Source organism: Epinephelus moara, chromosome 10 (genome assembly GCF_006386435.1).
Source record: "Epinephelus moara isolate mb chromosome 10, YSFRI_EMoa_1.0, whole genome shotgun sequence".
NCBI lineage: Eukaryota > Metazoa > Chordata > Actinopteri > Perciformes > Serranidae > Epinephelus > Epinephelus moara.
The window spans coordinates 922596-941265 of NC_065515.1; the positions used below are offsets into that span (position 1 = coordinate 922596).

At 41.2% G+C, this 18670-nt stretch overlaps 2 protein-coding genes across 2 annotated transcripts in view; one reads left to right on the forward strand and one right to left on the reverse strand.

Annotated features, from left to right (window-relative positions):
• The window catches only part of hook1 (hook microtubule-tethering protein 1), a 23050-nt gene extending 9913 nt beyond the window's left edge, over nucleotides 1-13137 (forward strand). The window contains exons 8-22 of the mRNA XM_050055384.1: nucleotides 601-684; nucleotides 3163-3326; nucleotides 3405-3545; nucleotides 5369-5570; nucleotides 5696-5806; nucleotides 5925-6012; nucleotides 6097-6163; nucleotides 6249-6389; nucleotides 7641-7728; nucleotides 7991-8022; nucleotides 8129-8211; nucleotides 8344-8444; nucleotides 9558-9659; nucleotides 9758-9826; nucleotides 9905-13137. Of these exons, the coding sequence (XP_049911341.1) occupies nucleotides 601-684; nucleotides 3163-3326; nucleotides 3405-3545; nucleotides 5369-5570; nucleotides 5696-5806; nucleotides 5925-6012; nucleotides 6097-6163; nucleotides 6249-6389; nucleotides 7641-7728; nucleotides 7991-8022; nucleotides 8129-8211; nucleotides 8344-8444; nucleotides 9558-9659; nucleotides 9758-9826; nucleotides 9905-10063 (1632 nt within the window). The 3' untranslated portion in view covers nucleotides 10064-13137. The remainder of the gene's footprint in view (nucleotides 1-600; nucleotides 685-3162; nucleotides 3327-3404; nucleotides 3546-5368; nucleotides 5571-5695; nucleotides 5807-5924; nucleotides 6013-6096; nucleotides 6164-6248; nucleotides 6390-7640; nucleotides 7729-7990; nucleotides 8023-8128; nucleotides 8212-8343; nucleotides 8445-9557; nucleotides 9660-9757; nucleotides 9827-9904) is intronic.
• A 4106-nt stretch (nucleotides 13138-17243) lies between these two features.
• LOC126396978 (cytochrome P450 2J2-like) overlaps nucleotides 17244-18670 on the reverse strand; it is a 6316-nt gene continuing 4889 nt past the window's right edge. The window contains exons 8-9 of the mRNA XM_050055393.1: nucleotides 17773-17914; nucleotides 17244-17648 (exon numbers count right to left, since the gene is read on the reverse strand). Coding sequence (XP_049911350.1) covers nucleotides 17473-17648; nucleotides 17773-17914 — 318 coding nt within the window. The 3' untranslated portion in view covers nucleotides 17244-17472. The remainder of the gene's footprint in view (nucleotides 17649-17772; nucleotides 17915-18670) is intronic.

Genomic DNA, 18670 nt, shown 5'->3' on the forward strand with positions numbered 1-18670 from the left:
TTAGTGGACTAACTTTGCACTTGAAGGTTGCCCGTTCACTTACGTTTTAACAGGTCTGACGCTACGGCTGTATCTAGGCTAACGGCTAACATGCTAACTATTATTTCTATGTCACTAGTCACTTGAAACAAATTTAGGACGATAGGAGACAGGTTGAAATAAACCGAAATTTCCCTTTAACTGAACCCGTCAGCTCTAATGTTCTGTATAAACTGCATAAGTCACCAGTCTAACATTCAGTCAGCATCTCAGCTAAAGTCAACATTACCATTTCAAAGGAGTCACTCCAACCTGGAGTATCCCATCACTGAGGCGTTTTATTCTCCTTGATCTGTTTGACCACTGTGCAGAGAATCCCAGTGCTCGAATTTTGACTGTCACTGCACAGCTGCCTGAACAGGCAGAGGGTCGGCAGGATGAGTCCTCTGTAACAGGCTTGACATTGAGTAAAAATTGAACATGACTTTTCATAAAGAGGAGGTGACGGTTATGAAAGTGTGTTAAAACCATTTGAGCTTTCTGAGCAGCAGAGTGTTGCAGCAGAACCAGTCGATAAGTTGAAGTGAATGTACGTGTTAGTTAATTCTGCTTTTTCTTCAGCTGAAAAAAGCCCTGGAGGAACTCTCTGAACTTGTGGCAGAGAAGGAAGCGTTAGCCCAGCGCTGTCAAGAGCTCGACGTACAGGTGAATACAAACTTACACACACACTACATTAATATACATTATATACATTGATGTGATGCATTTACAGCCGTCTAGCCTCAGTGCTTTCTGTAGGTTTGCCGATATTCAGCTCTTTATGTCCACACACACACACACACACACACACACACACACACACACACACACACACACACATGCATGCCTGTGGTACAGTATAAACAGGAGATGTGTAATTCGCTGTGATGCTCGGGTCCATTGTCTGGAGCTGCTGTGGCAGAAGGACTGTGGGCTTAGAGTCTGGGCTCTGCTGGTCCCACTGTGGCACCCAGCCCATGCTCTGCTGCTGCTAGAAGGCCTCACTCTTTACTGTACAGGCAGGCTACATGTAGCACAGCCACTGATCAACTGTTCAACTGGACTCTCGACAGATTGATTTGTTCTGTCACCAGTCTTGCTCATCTCTCGCCGCAGCCAGGTAAGTCCAACATGGCTGACCATCCGACCAAACTAAACCCTTCTAAACCGGCTGCTCGAATGTTAACTCTAACTCAGCTAACAGATGGCTCAGTCAGGATTCTGTTCGAGACGAGTCACGCAATGTGTTTCTGTTTGTAATATTTTGTGGTGATCCTCCAGTAATTCACCCGGGAACATCTGTCTGTCATAATAACCATTTTGTCATCTTCTTCTGGTAAAAGCAACATTGCATTATTTTGTAATGCATATTGTTCTGTGTGAGACTGTAAGTATAGTTCATAGAATAAGAGTTAAAGATAGTTTAATTCCTGTGATAATGATGATCACATCTTGTTATCAATTACAGAAATGATTCCAAGCAAACTGAACACGAAGGCAACAATATGAATGATTGAAGTTTATTTTACCTGTGTGATAAGTTATGTCCATTGTAACGCTTTATATAATATTATCATATTTTACTGCATAGAATATACACCAATCAGACATAACATCATGACCACTGACAGGTGAAGTGAATAACACTGATTATCTCCTCATCATGGCACCTGTTGGTGGGTGGGATATATCAGGCAGCAAGTCAACATTTTGTCCTCAAAGTTGATGTGTTAGAAGCAGGAGAAATGGGCAAGCATGAGGATTTGAGCGAGTTTGACAAGGACCAAATTGTGATGGTTTGATGACTGAGTCAGAGCATCGCCAAAACTGCAGTTCTTGTGGGATGCTCCCGGTCTGCAGTGGTCAGTATCTATCAAAAATGGTCCAGGGAAGGAACAGTGGTGAACCAGCGACAGGGTCATGGACGGCCAAGGCTCAGTGATGTACGTGGGGAGCGAAGGCTGGCCCGTGTGGTCCGATCCAACAGACGAGCTACTGTGGCTCAAATTGATGAAGAAGTTAATGCTGGTTCCACCGCTGAAAATGGCAACAATGGGCACGTGAGCATCAGAACTGGACCACAGAGAAATGGAAGAAGGCGTCCTGGTGTAATGAATTGCGTTTTCTTCAACATCACGTGCATTGCCGGGTGTGTGTGCGTCGCTTACCTGGGGAACACATGTCACCAGGATGCACTATGGGAAGAAGGTAAGCCGACGGAGGCAGTTTGATGTTTTGGGCAATGGTCTGCTGGGAAACCTTGGGTCCTGCCATCCATGTGGATGATACTTTGATACGTAGCACCTACCAAAGCATTGTTACAGACCTTGTACACCCTTTCATGGAAACAGTATTCCCTGATGGCAGTGTCGTGGTTCAGGAATGGTTTGAGGAACACAACAACCAGTTTGAGGTGTTGCCTTGGCTTCCAAAATCCCCAGATCTCAATCCAAGCTAACATCTGTGGGATGTGCTGGACAAACAAGTCTGATCCATGGAGGCCCCACCTCGCAGCTAACAGGACATTAAGGATCTACTGCTAACGTCTTGGTGCCAGATACCACAGCACACCTTCAGAGGTCTAGTGGAGTCCATGCCTCGATGGGTCAGGACTGTTTTGGCAGCAAAAGGGGGGCCTACACAGTATAAGGCAGGTGGTCATAATGTTATGCCTGATCGATGTCAGAAAAATATTGTAACTTTAGTTATGATATTGGTCTGAACCATATAGCTCTGCCGTAGTTAAAGGTTGTTTGTAGATATTTTGTATGCAGGATTTTTAAACAACGACGAGTTAATGTCCGACATCAGGGAAATGATGGGTGAGAAGTCAAACTAACTAACCGTGTATTAACATGTTTGCTTAAAGTGCACTTTGTCTGTGCTCTGCTGCCGGCATGGATTAACTGCACTGTTTGCTTTAACAGCTGGGAGAGGAAGAGAGTTGTCTGTCGGTGTGTCTTTTGATGCTCAGATGTGACTTTGCTGCTTTGCACGAAATAATTGACCAAAGAGAGATTTAACATCACAGTTTCTTTCTGCTGACTCGACACAAATATTGTGTTTGTATATTTAATTCACTTTAACTTTGTTAAAATTGTGTCACTTGTAAGAGTCGGTCCAAACCTTATTGTACCTGGACAGGTGGCGGTTCTTCAGGAGGAACGGAACAGCTTATTGGCTGAGAATGATGTCCTAACAGACCGAGCCAATCAGCTGGACACATTTGACGACCCAAGCACCCCCTCAGGAAGAAAACACAGCCAGCTGCAGCAACAGTTAGAGGCGCTGCAGGAAGAGAACTTCAGGTGGGTCTCGATCTGCTTAGCAACAACCTTGTTATGGGTGTAGAAGTCTTAACAGTTATGTGTATGTGCACGATTCAGGCTGGAGGCTGCCAAGGATGACTACCGGATCCACTGTGAAGAGTTGGAGAAGCAGCTGATCGAGGTTCAGCACCGTAATGACGAGCTCACCAGCCTGGCAGAAGAATCTCGAGCCCTCAAAGATGAACTGGACGTTCTGAGGTTTGTGTGGAATAAACAACCACTTTCTTTCTTCAAGGAGCAGCATACAAACATCTTTTGTTGCCTCTAAATGAGGAACTAGCTCTTCAGTTAGGTGGAGGAGGAAGGTCAGCTCATGATTTCACTGATTAGCCCCTCTCGTCTGGTTTAGGGTTTGTTAATCAGTGAAATTAGCTGATGTTTTGTTTGGCTGGAACAAAAATCAGCATTCAGATTTCTCTGCACTGACCTTGAGAGAGTAGGTTGACTCTTTGCATCAGTACTAAGAAAGAGAAGCAGGAAAACAATGTGAACACCCACTTTACAAAATAAAGTACTCTACAAATTGTAACAGTTCTTCGTCTGTGCCAGTGGAGACCAGGGATCAGACCCTAAAGATAGAAAATTCCTTTTCTGAAAGCAGTTGGAGTCATAGTTCTTAGAAGAGAAGAGAGAAGTCCTGCACACTGTTCTTAAACTTGCAATAAACTTTATTGGAGATGCAGTATGACATGAGCTGTCAGACAGTTCCACAGGCTGTGTGCATTCAGCCAATTAGAGGGCACATCACACATTAAAAAATAGACCTTCCACAATCTACAGTGAACAGCAACTACATCAATTTACACACAAACATGAATTACTGTAAATAAAACTCAAATCAGTGTATCTAAAATCATCTCTTCCATAATGACACTAATAATAAAAGACTAATGGTAGATCTCAGTATCATGATTTCACTGTTTAGGCGACACCATGAATATACCTCTCAACAGGCAGTAAGTTACTATGATATAAAATAGCCCATCTAATCATTAGATGGGAAAGAAAATAGAAAATATGTGTTACGGAAAATTTCATAGAATCTCCCAGTTACATAGGATTGGCCTCACCTGAAGCCAGGCTCAGACGACACGAATGATAAAATCCCAACCAATTTTGACATCTGGTTGCAACACACAAACTTCACAGATGTTCCTCTTTTTAATCTCAAACGTGCTCGCACTACAAGATTTGAAAATAATGTTGTATCGCGCACTGCAACATATTATTAAGATTGCAGTGGCAAAGGGAGCCTGAATGCACCACCTCACATGATCTCATGGGGAAACAGGTATAAACAAAACAGAGACTGAACGTGCTGTAATGGTAACAATGTTTTGCATTTAAAACAACAAAAGCAGAAGGCGAAAGAGTGTGGATGAGAAAATGGTTGGGTGGATGCAGTTAACACGGGTCTACTCTATTCATCGGTGAGAACTGTCAGTTTTAATACCTGATAACAGTAGTATGCTTGCTAACGCTAGCTTCAAGGGCTCGAATGTTTGCCATTGCATGGCAGCACCATCAGCTTCTTAGTACTGATGCAATCATAACTCTAATCATCCAGATTTCATATCTTAAATATCAGACATGTTTTTAATTATTGGGACGGCCCCAACAAGTCTGGGAGCAGTTCTGGAGGTTTAGGACTGTATCTGTAAACCTCTCACATCACCAGATAATCTGGGCTGAACATCAGTAACGACCAAGGGTCCAGACCGGATTTCTGCTCTGATATCAGGAGGGGTGATTTAGGGATGAATAGATGCAGAACTCCTGTAGTCTGAGCCTGGCTTGAGGAAGTGTCAGCTGTATCTGTCTGCTGAATGTTCTTTGTCCGCCTGTTTAACCTGATGAAGGTTTGACGATTGAAACGCTGTATGTCCAGTAAAGATTATTGTAAGTAAAAAAGACAGCGTGCACGTCTTCTCATGGGCCTTTACAGTCACAATCCAGTTATTAAGTTACAGCTTTGTAAATTTACATAATTCATGTATTTATTTTGTATTCATATACTGTAGGAACTGCTCAGACCGTGTGGTGATGTTGGAGGCCTCAGTGGATACATACAAACGTAAACTGGAGAATTTAGGCGATCTGAAGAGGCAGATGAAGCTGCTGGAGGAGAATAACATGACCTACATGCACAACACTGTCAGCTTGGAGGAAGAACTGCGCAAGGCCAACGCAGCGCGTGCACAGCTCGAGACCTACAAGAGACAGGTAAATTATATGCAAAGCACGGTTGGGTTTTAAATGGAAACTCCACTTTGAAATACAATTCCTATGTTACAACTCTCACAGGGTACACATTTTATTTAATAGTATTTTCACATGCTGTCTCACAGGTCCAGGAGCTACACAGGAAGCTGTCGGAGGAGTCGAGGCGAGCAGATAACCTGGCCTTTGAGATGAAGAAGTTAGAGGAAAAGCATGAAACTGTAATGAAGGAGAAAGAGGTGAGGCAGTGTTTGAAATGTGTCAGGAGGACTCTGCAGAAGGATTTAGTTTACTCTAGCTGTAACATTTTTTACTAACATTTGAGCTGTTGCTTTAACACGTCTTCCCCTCCATTAGAGGATCATCATCGAGAGAGATTCTCTGAAGGAGATCAACGAGGAGCTGCGATGCACTCAGGCTCAACAGCACCAGCTCTCCCAAGCAGGTGTGTGACTGGGTAGTCATGTCTGACAGTGATAACGCTGCTTTGCCACTGTGACATTAACACGCACATGTTTATTTCATGTAGGGATGATTCCTTCTGGCAGCCCCAGCCACGATAATCTGGCAGCTGAATTAATCCCCATTGAGTACAGGTAATGCTTCTGACAGTAAAGAGCTTGTTTACTTCCTGCTTGAGTGTAACGTGGGAACACTGACCTTGTATGTGATGTTGTTCAGAGAAAAGTTCATCAGGCTGCAGCATGAGAACAAGATGCTGAGAGTGCAGCAGGAGGAGTATGAGAGGGAGAAGATCGCTGCACTGCAGACCCAGCTGGAGGAGGCACATAAGACACGTAGTGAACTGGACACTGAGAACAGGTTAGCAAAGTTGATCTCTCTTCGTAAGTCAGCAACAGGTTGATGTAATAGAAGTTCATTTTCTCCCTAGTTATTGACTGTTTGTTCTGTTTTTGCTCGTATTCTGAAAGACAATATTCCTACTAAGCTGTTTAGAAAATATTCACCATACTCCCATTAACATGCTGTAGCATGTCATTTATCGTGTCAAAATATGGAAAAGAGGCGCTTCAAGAGACGCTTCTTTGCATCAATAATTGATTTTTTTATTTTTTATTTTCCATCGTTCGCGAACTTGCTCAACAGTGTCAACACAGACTCTTTTATTCCTTCAACCACCTTCTTGAAGAGGACCGCGTGGTGATATTTGCACATATCCAAAAACACGTTAATATCCAAGTCTTTCATTATGTTAAAAAGTATGTTTGTCTTTCTCTTGTGTGCCATCTCTACCCCATCCTTCAAAGTGTCAGTGAGTTGCTTTGTGTACGGCATAGCCACTGATGACGCACAAAGCCGACTGTAAACAGGCCATGTGTCACAAGCTGCAGTAAAAACCCTAATGGAGATGCACATTCTGAATCCACTGTATACATGTTCAAAGAAAAATCTTAACACTTAATTCGGAAATATTTCAGAATATGCTGTTTACAGTACCAAACACTTCATAACACGGACATTCAAATTCTAAATCAACATACGAATGCTATGTAGCTTTTTTTCATGTCTATTCATTCTGTTTAAACCAGGTATTTTTGCACAGCTGCAGATAAAGATTAGGCTGCACTAATTATTAGTATTACGTTATTTATAGAATTAGATTCCAGCTCTGGCTGCGTAGGATTGTTTCTGACTCGTGTGATCAAAACATTTCCAATAACTCCAGAGTGTTGCGGTCCTACAGTGAGAATTTATCAAGGAAAATAGATGCAATCATTTCCAAAATTCACAATATATTTTTATCTAATGAAATATTCTTCTTCTGTCCATATGTGTTTAAATTTAGCCTTTCAAAAACAACATTTTCACTGCAGTCAACACACACAGAAGGAGGCTCACACCTGTATTAATGGGGCGGTCTGGCAGCATCTAATATGAAGAATTACTTAACTCAAATTGAGTAATTTTTTTCAGGGTGATGATGTCATAAAATATAAATACAGACATTTTAAAACCTCAATAGAAGCTTTAAATGAAAAGGTACAGCCATAGTTCCTTCATGAATTTATTCCTTCGCCAATGTTTCCTGTCTTCACGGTGATCAATCTGCAGGTTGAGTCGAGAGCGGGTCAGTGAGCTGCAGCAGCAGGTGGAGGACCTCCAGAGGGCTCTGCAGAGTCAGGCGGCCAAACCTGATGATGTGAGTGTGCCAGGAGTGCTGGCATCCCGACAGAGAAAACATCCCACAGAGTTAATCTTATTAAGCTGTTCAGACTTTGTGCTGGCACGGCATGACGGAAAGAAATCACATTTGTTTCTGTTTTCAGAATGTTAAACTGATTTAGAGGTACTTTTTAAAAAAAACTTTTTTTATTTTTTGTTGTGCAATTAATGACTTTACCAAATGTAACCTTTGCACTGTGTCTGTAGAAGCTTTAAAATCTTTCTTTTCTGTTTTTCAGTCAAACCTGAAGCGGAAACTCGATGCGCATATGTAAGCGTGACTTATGTGTCAGTTCTTGTGTGAATGTAGAGAGATGTAAAACTAGTGTGTGTGTTCTCCAGTAGAGGGAGGTAAAGAAGCAGCATTGTCTCCTCAGGGTCCAGCTGAACGAGGCTCAGGACGAAATCATGAAGAAGAAAGAGCTGCTGGAGGACCTTCAGCCTGACAACACGCAAACCTGTAAGTTTCAATCACATGACTAATTTTGGCAATATGACACCACTGATGTAGCCTCGTCTGCAGCGCTGCATCAATACACAACATCACAATATAACTGAAATGAGACCTCATAACTTCTGTCTTGCGTCTAAGCCTTGAAGCTGGATGAGCTGATGGCTGCTCTGAAGAAGAAGGATGATGACATGAGGGCCATGGAGGAGAGGTACAAAATGTACCTGGAGAAAGCTCGCAATGTGAGTGCTAAGAGATCCATTTTGCTTTCATCCTTTTGTATTTTCAGATTTTATTCTAAGGGTGGGAGAGATATCAGTTATACTCGACGTATCACAGCTTGTTCCATGTGGGATGTGTAAAATGATCATATTAGGAACATTGAGTTTAAATAGTTAGGTCATTTCTTTTTAAAACCACTGGCACGAGACCTGCTTTGGTCATTTTGGTTCTTTCGCTCTCTCCGACGGCTCTCTCACTCTTACAGACACAAAAAGGGATATAAGACTCAAACAGATATGACCACTCTTTCTCAGCTGTTTGGGCTGAGAAAGCCATGTGTAAGTAAGGTAAAGGAGGTACGAGGTTATTCACTGAGTGCTGATCCTTTCTCTAGAGCACAAACTTCTTGTGTTTATTTGAATTCCCCTTCCCATCCAGATCACTCTTTCCTGGGCTGTTTTGGGTGAGCAGGAGAGACGTGCGTCTTTGTATCTGCAGAGCTCCAGGCTGCAACTACTTAGTCTCTTTTTGCGACCATGGAGCACCAGTGCAGCTTGCAAACGTTATAAATAAATAAATAACCTGGAGTGCTGTTAGTTTGCTTCCCGCTCACAGTGTATGAATCCTTATGTTTAGTGGAGCCACTGTAACGGTTGAATTTTTTGCTAAATGCTGACTATTGACCGCAAGCTTCAAGTTCACTTCCAGCCTGAGACGAGCCGTGGGTTTCAGAATGAAAGTGCCGCTTTTATTGATTTAATTCCAACAGCATTTTATTTAACTTTATTATAACAGTACTCATTTAACTTATTGTAATAGATAGATAGATAGAACTTTATTCATCCCCAAAGGAAATTCAACTTAATTTATACAGTAACAATACTTTATTTGACTGTGTTGTATCAGTGCTTTTATTTGGTAGATTAACTTTTTAGTAGTCTACAGTAGTTTAGAGGAGATTTCAAATATCATTGTATCACAATATAGCCTAAAAATATTGTCATATTATCAATAGACCATATCCCCCAAATGTTACTCAAATGTTATGTTGTTAATGGCATCCATTAAAACATGAGGTTGAGTCCAGTGATTTGATCCTGACTTCAGAACTGTTTATTCCTCTGTGCTTGTAGGTTATCCGTGCGTTGGATCCTAAACTAAATCCAGCCACTGCTGAGATCCAGGCTCTGAGGAACCAGTTAGCGGATAGGGACAAGCAGATTCTCAACTTGGAGGTAAATCTGCTTTTTGACTCGTTCACTGAACATGCAGTATTTTTTAAAAAGGGCTGTGTTTCAGACTCAACTCATGTTTGGTTGATTTGCCTCTGCAGCGTCAGTGTGAGCAGGCCAAACTCAGAGAGTATGAGGAGAAGCTGATCGTCACTGCGTGGTATAACAAGGTAAAATGAAATCAGATTATCGGATGTATATTCTGCCTTTTAAGACCTTACTGAAACTCTAAATTTGTCCCTCCTCAGAGTCTGAGCTTTCAGAAGCTGGCGATTGAATCACGTCTCGGTGGCTGCACCTCCTCCGTGCTGTCCCCCGGCCAGTCCTTCTTGTCCCAGCAGCGGCAAGTCTCAAACGCCCCACGCCGGGCGCTTTCCATCAGCATGCCAGCCACTACCTCTAAGTAGACCTCGTCAGAGAGCCAAATGTCTCACCTTTAATCAGTGAAGGGAAGAATACTCTTCCTCCCACCAGTGAGCACTTAAGTGACCTTAAACACATCTGCTCTCAGCGCTTCAGGAGGGTCACGGACAAGCTGATTGGGATCAATGAGCACTTACTTTTCAAACAAAACCTTATAGGTCACATACCTGACGTTACAGCAAACTATCCCATAATACACTGGCTACAGGCTGACCTTTCATAGAACAGAAACCCACAACCTGTGTTCACCTCACTAGCTAAAGTAGCGCACACTGTCCCTTATTTCCCTTCTGCTCCGTGTGTTTGCTTTGCCAACTGCAGACTCGGCTGAATACTTGCTGTAATCAATCTAGCCTTCACTCTCTTACATCCTGTCACGCTGTGTACTTGAACAGGAAGAAGAGAAATGTAAATATATGCTTAACTGTTATTCAGAATTGGAGCCCATAATATATATGAATGTGATTTTTTTAAAAAGGGTTACTTGAATGCTAAAGCCAACTAACTTCAGATGATTGTTGATGTATAGAAAACAGAACCATCATACTATGCAGTTAAAGGAATACTTCACTCACAACATGATCAGTTGTGTATCACTTACTCTACTCAACCTGTTACCATGAATTGGTGAAGGACACTTTGTTTTTCTCACGTGCCTCCACAGGGAACAAACATTTCTTGATGAGTAAAAGGGGGCCTCATTTAACAACAGCAAAACAATATCAAAACATTAAACTCGTGCAGTATAATCCAGGTCTCATTGATCCAGTTATATACTCAGTGCTTCCCAAACACATGCGTTTTTGCTCAAACTATTTAATCACTTCTGCATAAACAGTCTCACACAACTCTGCTCTTGCACTCCATTAGGCAGAGTTCAAACGCACATGCCTGCCCAGGCGCACTACTCATCCGTGTGTGAGACTGTTCTCTGATATAACAGTAAATACTTACTGTGACCGTGTTTAAAGAAATTGAACATTGTGCGAAATATTGTCAAACAGCAGTTTCACTTCAAAAGAATCTGTGTCAGGAAACGTGTGGATGAATACACATGTAATGACAGTGAGAAGTAGACTGACTGAATGTGGAATAACTGAGCCATACTAAGATACCTGAGGCTGTTCATGTGTTTTGTAAAGGGATGAACGTCTACCGAACGTACCTGTAATTCTTAAAAATATTGGAGCTGGTGGTACCTATAGGTTATTGTGCAATGGTTTTATTGGTTCGGCGCATCTGAGATCAAATTGGACTGAATGTGGCCCATGAACTGAAATGAGTTTGACACCCCAGGTTTACGTGTATGTGTTTTAAAAGAAAAAATGCATGTGTTTGGGAAGTATTGATCGTACGACTGGATAAGTTAGACTTGGATTATACTGCCAGGTTGTGTTTAAGTTTGTAAATCGATGTTTTGATAAGTTTTGTTGTTGTTTAATGCAGCACCATCTTTACTCCACTTCATCAAGAATTCTCAGTTTTTAGGCCGAGTCCACACAAAGGTTTTAGGTCACTGAAAAACAAAAAACGTCTGTAAAACTCCTTCTAGGGTAAAGACTTTCAGAAACTGAGAACACTGAGTTTTTGTCTTTTAATGGCAGTGTGTGCTGTTAACTCCTTCGTCAGGCGCAACATACATAAATGAACTGTTACTTTTCAACTGTATTTGGGAACAGCGGGACCAGAATGCGCCAACAGAGGTCGCTGCTCCAGGTAGCCTTCCTGTAACAGCTGTTTTTCAGGCTGCTGATATGCCAACATCATCCTCTTTGTGAGGTGTTAGGGTTATGGTTGTATCCCTGCTGTAGGTTTGGCATCTCCTGACAGCTCTTCAGTTGTGTTTTGCATTTTCATTTGGAGATTTCTTTCTAACAGTGCATCTGGACAAGATTCTTTTTGAGTTTTTGAGAACAAAGAATGGAGAAACCTCCTTTTCGAAAACACCCATGCTCATGTCGATTAGGCTTCGATTCCATGTTTACTGCGAAGGCATGCGAGGCAAAGTGTTCGTCACAAATCCAACTAAACACACGGTGTGTGTATAGATATACAAATGATCATTTTGTGGGTGAAGTATTCCTTTAAGGGGGAACTAATGTAATCACGCAGCAGACTGACTAAAAGACAGACGTGCTTCAGATTTCTTTGAGAAATGGATTGCTATATTTGGTGCTGGCCACCACCTACTGTCAAGCATCAGACATCAGTCAGTTTACTAAAATGAAACAAGCACATCATGTAAAGCTGTGAAAATCCTATAAATCATATAAAGTGATCAACATCTGAGGTGCTGCAACAACAAATCCTACACAACAAAATCCAGGACGAGTGTATCTCATGTATTTTCTATACTCCTAAAGTGTGATTAGACTTCCTTACTGGCAGCATGCTCTAAATGAAAGCTGGCAGGCCTTTCTATTCACTGAAGCTCTTGAGTAATCAAGTCTGTGAAGTTGTACAGCTGTAATGTAAACATGATTTAACACCAGCTTCTGATCCGAATGTCAGATCCAGGTTAAGCTTTCATCGGTACCTGCAAATTGTAACTTGAGAATTTTAATTGTAGTCGATATTGTATTTAATCATCGACGTTTTCAGGCTGTTTTAGTGTCAGTGGGAGTTCAGGGTGAAGAGCGCTGTAGAGAAGCTGCTGTTCTCTTTGATATTGTGGGTTATTGGCTGTCCAACCCTCTTCAAGTTAAACTGCACTACTTTCACACCATGAAATGGCTGTTGATTGTCACTCTGTATGTTTGCATTAACACTAAAGAGGCATTCTGTTATGATGGTTTTGCCATTTGTGATCTATATGTCGAAGCGCTTTTATTTTCCTTTGCAGTGGCTGATTCTCGTAGATTGCTGATTTAAAAGCAGTGTCATTTATATGATGATAAGAAGTACAATCAGACGTAGCACAGCACAAGGTGTTGTATGTTTGTGTGTAAATGAAGAAAAGTTGAGGAAAGAAGTATGAATTTTCAGGAATTTAAGGAAAAATTAAAGCCTTTGGTTTTGTTGTGAATAAATGAATAAATAAATAAATCCTTTTTCTAAAAATGTGTTTTACGTCCAGTAGCATCAATCTCAGTTTGGTTCCAAAGATGAAAGAATGAAGGTGTATTCTGTCGAAAATCATGTGTGCACCAGACAACTCTGTTCTGAGTCAGCCAGAATTATTATAAATCACTATACTTCCACGCCCCCAGTTCTCTACATAACCTCCTCAGACCCTGCGTCCTCATATGAGGACATCACGTTTTGGGTTTCCTGCACATTGTACTTAAATCTGTTTAACTTAGACCTGTTGTCTTTGTTTGTGGACACTCTTCTGCTCAGTCTGCAGCAAACCCTGACACAAAAGTGGACAAGGTAGAAAAACCTGATCAAATTTAATGGTCAATACTTGTTTACTTGTGCTAAATAACGTCTGAAGTTTGATATGGCAAATAAATTTGACCAATTTTAAAACAGTAACAGGCTATGCAATGCTGTTAATTAGGAAGTACTCATTTGAGGACACTGGGACCCCCAATATGTGGACATATTTTTTTTCCAAAAACTACTTCCTGTTCAACAACATTGCTCAACTTTTTTTATACTTATCAGGTCCTAGTTTCCCAGATAGCTTGGAGAAATTAAGCGTATACCAAATGGAAGCTGGGGTCTTTGGAGGATAAGGAAATACATTTGCCTACAGGTGTACAAGTTGTTTCGCTGCACATATTAATGAATGTCTTTGCAGTAAGAAACACCTAATAAGCCATTCATTACCCTCTTCATATATGGGTCTCTGAATGCAATGTCATCCAGTAATGCTTGACCTGCCATCTTAACACCTGCAAGGAGGTTAATCAGACTTTTTATACCCCGCATATGCTAACAATTAATACTGGGGACATAGGTGCAACTTCATGGTTTTAGAAATTGGTTGGAGTAGGTGATCATTATAGTGATTCTTCCATCTTCATCTGCTCATCTGGTGCCAGGTCGAGGGGCAGCAGATGTCTCTCTCCTCTAAATAAAAACAATGAAACCAGATCTGTTAATTGTAAATATTTTCATATACCCAGCTGTAAGCTAGGACTGGGACACTAAATTTTTATAGTTGGGTGTTTTATGATGATACTTAACCACGATGAGAGGATGTCAGTCTCATATTTATCGTATTTGGCCAATGAATTAGTAAATTTTTTAATGAATGCAGTTTTCACATGCTGTGTAATTAGTTAAAAAGTGTGTTTACATTTTGTACGACAGGCGCTGGCAGTTCTTTTCTTTTCTTTTCTTTTTTTTTTTAAATTTAATTTAATTTAATTTAATTTAATTTAATATTTTATTTTTTATTTTATTTTATTTTTATTTTTATTTTTTATTTTATTTTTTATTTTATTTTATTTTTATTTTTATTTTTATTTTATTTCATGTTGCAGAGTAAGAACAAATTAAGGTAAGAAAATATTGATGAATCCCGATTTTGTACGTAAACCGTGCGTACGCAGCGTTCCCGCCTCATTTCCGCCCCCTGGTGTTCAACGCAAGGAAATGCACCCATTTACTTACGGATAGAAACGCCTCGTCGCCACCGAAATGGGAGTTAAGTTCATTTATTTCCTGTCCAAGCTCGTGGAAAATAAACATGGAGCAGTTTGGAGAAACAACAGCACCAATAATAATACATGGCGGCAAATAATGAGGAGGATGGCTGTCAGGTGTGTTGCCAGGTTGGTGAAATATTTTGTTACAAGACTCGTGAACTCTGTTAGCTAACATGCTAGCAGTGTTAGCTAGCTAAATATGCCGTTGAACTTTTCACTTCCAAACAAACGTATAGATAGAGCTGTGTTATATCAATACATCTGTTAGCTAATTGTTTTTATGCTAACTTCCTGTCTGCCCCAAATATAAATCAGTGGGCACTGTTTGTCAGTGAGGCCCACGGCATTCACAAACCTTTACCACGCAGGTGTTCAGTTACAGGTGATTTCATGTCGTCAGCACCTTCAAATGAGACATGGGGAAAGATAGACATAAGGAAATAATGTGGAACAATGGCAATATTACTGTCAAAAACAAGACTTTATATAAGGAAGGCTGGATTGAAAGGGATATAATTTTTGTTGCGGATTTATTTGAAGAGAATGGTAATTTTTATAGTTATGAAAATGTCTTAAAAACAAATTTCTTTCCAGTCAAATTCAAAGAATTTGCTTCTGTTATAAAGGCCAATCCTCAGAATATGCTCGGGTTAATGAAGTGTCACTTAACTTATCAAAAGATTGAGGTTCAGACACTTTCTCTCACGATTAGAGGGATTGATATACTCGATAGAAAATGTACCAATAAGCATGTTAGGAATGCACTTCATAGCTATAATAAGATCTCCCCCAGAGGAAAGTTCTTCTGGAATTCACAATTAGTCGATATTAATTAGCCTAAAACATGGCTGTGCCCCTTTCAATTCTGTATTTCAAATAAAATAAGAGAACTTCAGTTCAAAATACTACACAACATTTATCCTTGTAACAACACAATTTCCAGGTTCACAGACTTGGATGATAAATGCACTTTTTGTGGGATTGAGTCAGAGACAATTGCACATTTATTCTGTATTTGCCCTGTGTTATCTGTCTTTTGGAGGGATTTTGAGAAATATATCTATGAAAAAACTGGACATATCATCACAGTCGGTCTGAAGGATATTATTACAAGATTTGTAATTAATCTTATGCTACTGATCGGCAAATTTTACTTACATAAAATGAGAATGTCCAAATCCCTGCCAAGTTTTCACGTATTTCTGGTAGATTTTGATTTGTACATAAATACTCTAAAACTAAAAGTGACTATACGCTGCAATATCTTAGTGACTTGTCATTAATTGATCTCGAGTAAAAGGGAATTTACTGTGCCTTATAGCCTTTACTTCTCTTTTCTTTGTTTTGTTTTTATTTTCATTTTGCAATAATCCTGACATGACCTGATGTACCCTACATTATATTGATGTAATTATGTGTTCTATTATGTGCCAAATGTCTGCATGTGCCGTACACATTGTTTGTGTGACCTGAAATTTGAAAAAAAAAAAAAAAAGCAGCAATAGTTAAAGTAGCCCATCAGGATCCTGTCCATCAAACTGTAGGTGACCAACCAGAGACAGAAAGAGAGCACACTCTGGCCTTTTCTGTGTCAACATTTATTTTTGTAGTGGTCCAACTGAAATCATTTTCAGAGATGAGCCGCAGCATCAAACCTACTGACAGGTGAGCTGTGGGACAGTTGACAGTTGAGTCCTGGCAGTTATGTGGATTGGCTGCCACTTGACACCCGCCACCCACTCAAACACCATTGCAGACCGATGTTATGTTTGTGTCCAGTGTAATGAAGTGTGTTGTATGTTTCGTGTTCGTGAAGCCAGACGGTTCATCTCAAAGAGGCTATCTGCTGATAAACCTTTATTCCCCCCAGTACGATGCCCCAGACTGCTCAGGGATGGCCAGAGGAACACGACGAAGAGCTCAAGATGTCGCCCTGGCCTCCAAATTCCCCAGATCCTAATCCGATCAGTCAAATGTGGGACGTGCCAGGACCTGACCTCACACCCCACAAGACTCAAGAGATCTGGTACCAGACACCACAGAGAGGTCCTGTGTCCATTCCTCCAAAGGTCAGGGCCAAATCCAATCCAAGGAGGCCCCACAGTGAATCAGACTTGGCTCTGAGCCTCTGACCCATGGAGGCATGGACACAGGACCTCTGGGGTAGCGGTACCTCCCGTGGATGCTCAGTCAGATTAGGATGTGGGGAATTTGGAGGTCAGGTCAACACCTTGAGCTCTGTCACGTTCTTCAGGCCATTCCTGAGCAGATTTTTTGTTGTAGCACGGCACATTGTCCTGCCAGGGGAGCCACTGCCATCGGGGAGTGCTGTGGGTGGTGCTATCCACATGAATGCAAGGACCCAAGGTTGCCCAGCAGAACATTGCATTGTAATGAGATGTGTATGTTTTAACAGTGGTTTTAATGTTGTGGCTGATCGGTGTCCACCACAAGTAGTGTCAAGTGAGTAATAGTGGATACTTGGAGAGTTTTGCTGCTGCTTGCTGGTTACAGATCCGTGTCAGCGTTGGAAAAATGACAATTTATCAACAGTCACACATTATGCTATTATGTGCTGCAGCAGAACAAAGCAGGCTATAGTTCCCCTATTACCTATTACACAAAACATTCCCTCATGCCACCATAATCAGTTCCAGTATTTGACACACACGTGCTGTAGACAGGACATATTGTTGAATTCTGGCATTTGTATTGACAGGAAAACAAGCCACAGATGCAGCATGTGTTGTCTGTGTATAAAGCAACAGTCTGTAGTTTGGGATATGTTGCAGGGTTCAGCGGGCTCTGGCATAGATCTTAAAGGGGTACGGCGTGCGTGTGGCTCCGATGATTCCCTCTGTACTCAGCTCGACTCCATCCAGAGTGGAAAAATAAAATTTCTGAAACAAAGTGATGAAAAACAGGAACAGCTCCACTCTGGCCAGGCCTTCACCCAGACATGCACGCTTTCCTGGAGAAACAAGCGTAAATGGAAACGAATGAAAGCAGATGCATGGAAAATATCACCTTTAATGCCCTCATTGTTTATGTATCCTAAATGATTTCATATCTTGTGGTTCAAAGTTTCAAGTTACCTGCAGAGAAAGGTAAAAATGCGTCCCTCCTCACAAACTTTCCTTCTGCATCCAGGAAGTGTTCAGGGTTAAATGTGTCGGGAGTTTCCCATTCAGTCTTGTCAAACAGCACAGAGGTCAGGTTGGGCATCACTGAGGTTCCCTGCACACACACACACACACACACACACACACACACACACAGGCTGCAATCATTTCATATTTATTATACAAACAAATAAGCGAACATGGATAGTGCAGCCCAACCTTGTTGCCAGACCATGAGGTGTGCTAATGGTGATATAAACAAATGGGTGTTGACACTGAAGATAAGGTCTCTACTGAAAGTATGTCACAGAGAGAGTTGTGTTTATAGCTTATGTGGGTATTAACTCAATAAATAATCAGTTATTTGTCATGTCAGATGTTCATATCATGTTCTTTCATCTTTATCAGTGGATTGAACTCATGACGAAAACTTTATCTCACATGCCTCCTCAGTGAACAGACAATCCAAAAAGACAAACATACTTCATGAACTGAAGTCACTGGACTCCATGTTTAACAACGCATCCTGACAACGGTGGAACAGCGCCGACCGCCCCTTCTTACACAACTCTCACTCTGATACTGTTGCAGCTGACCAGCACACTGGGAACTCGCAGGTGGGTTTTCCTGCTCCAGCATATTAATTTGCGCACATCCTACTGACTGACTCACACACCAATCAGCTTGTTTTGCTAATCTCAGCATTTGTCTATTATGTTTCATGTGATTATCTTACTATATAATGACGAAAACTCTGTGTGTGTGTGTGTGTGTGTGTGTGTGTGTGTGTGTGTTCCACGTTTTTCTCCTCACTGACTTGGTCAATCCATGTGAAATTTGGCACAGTGGTAGAGGGTCATGGGAGGATGCC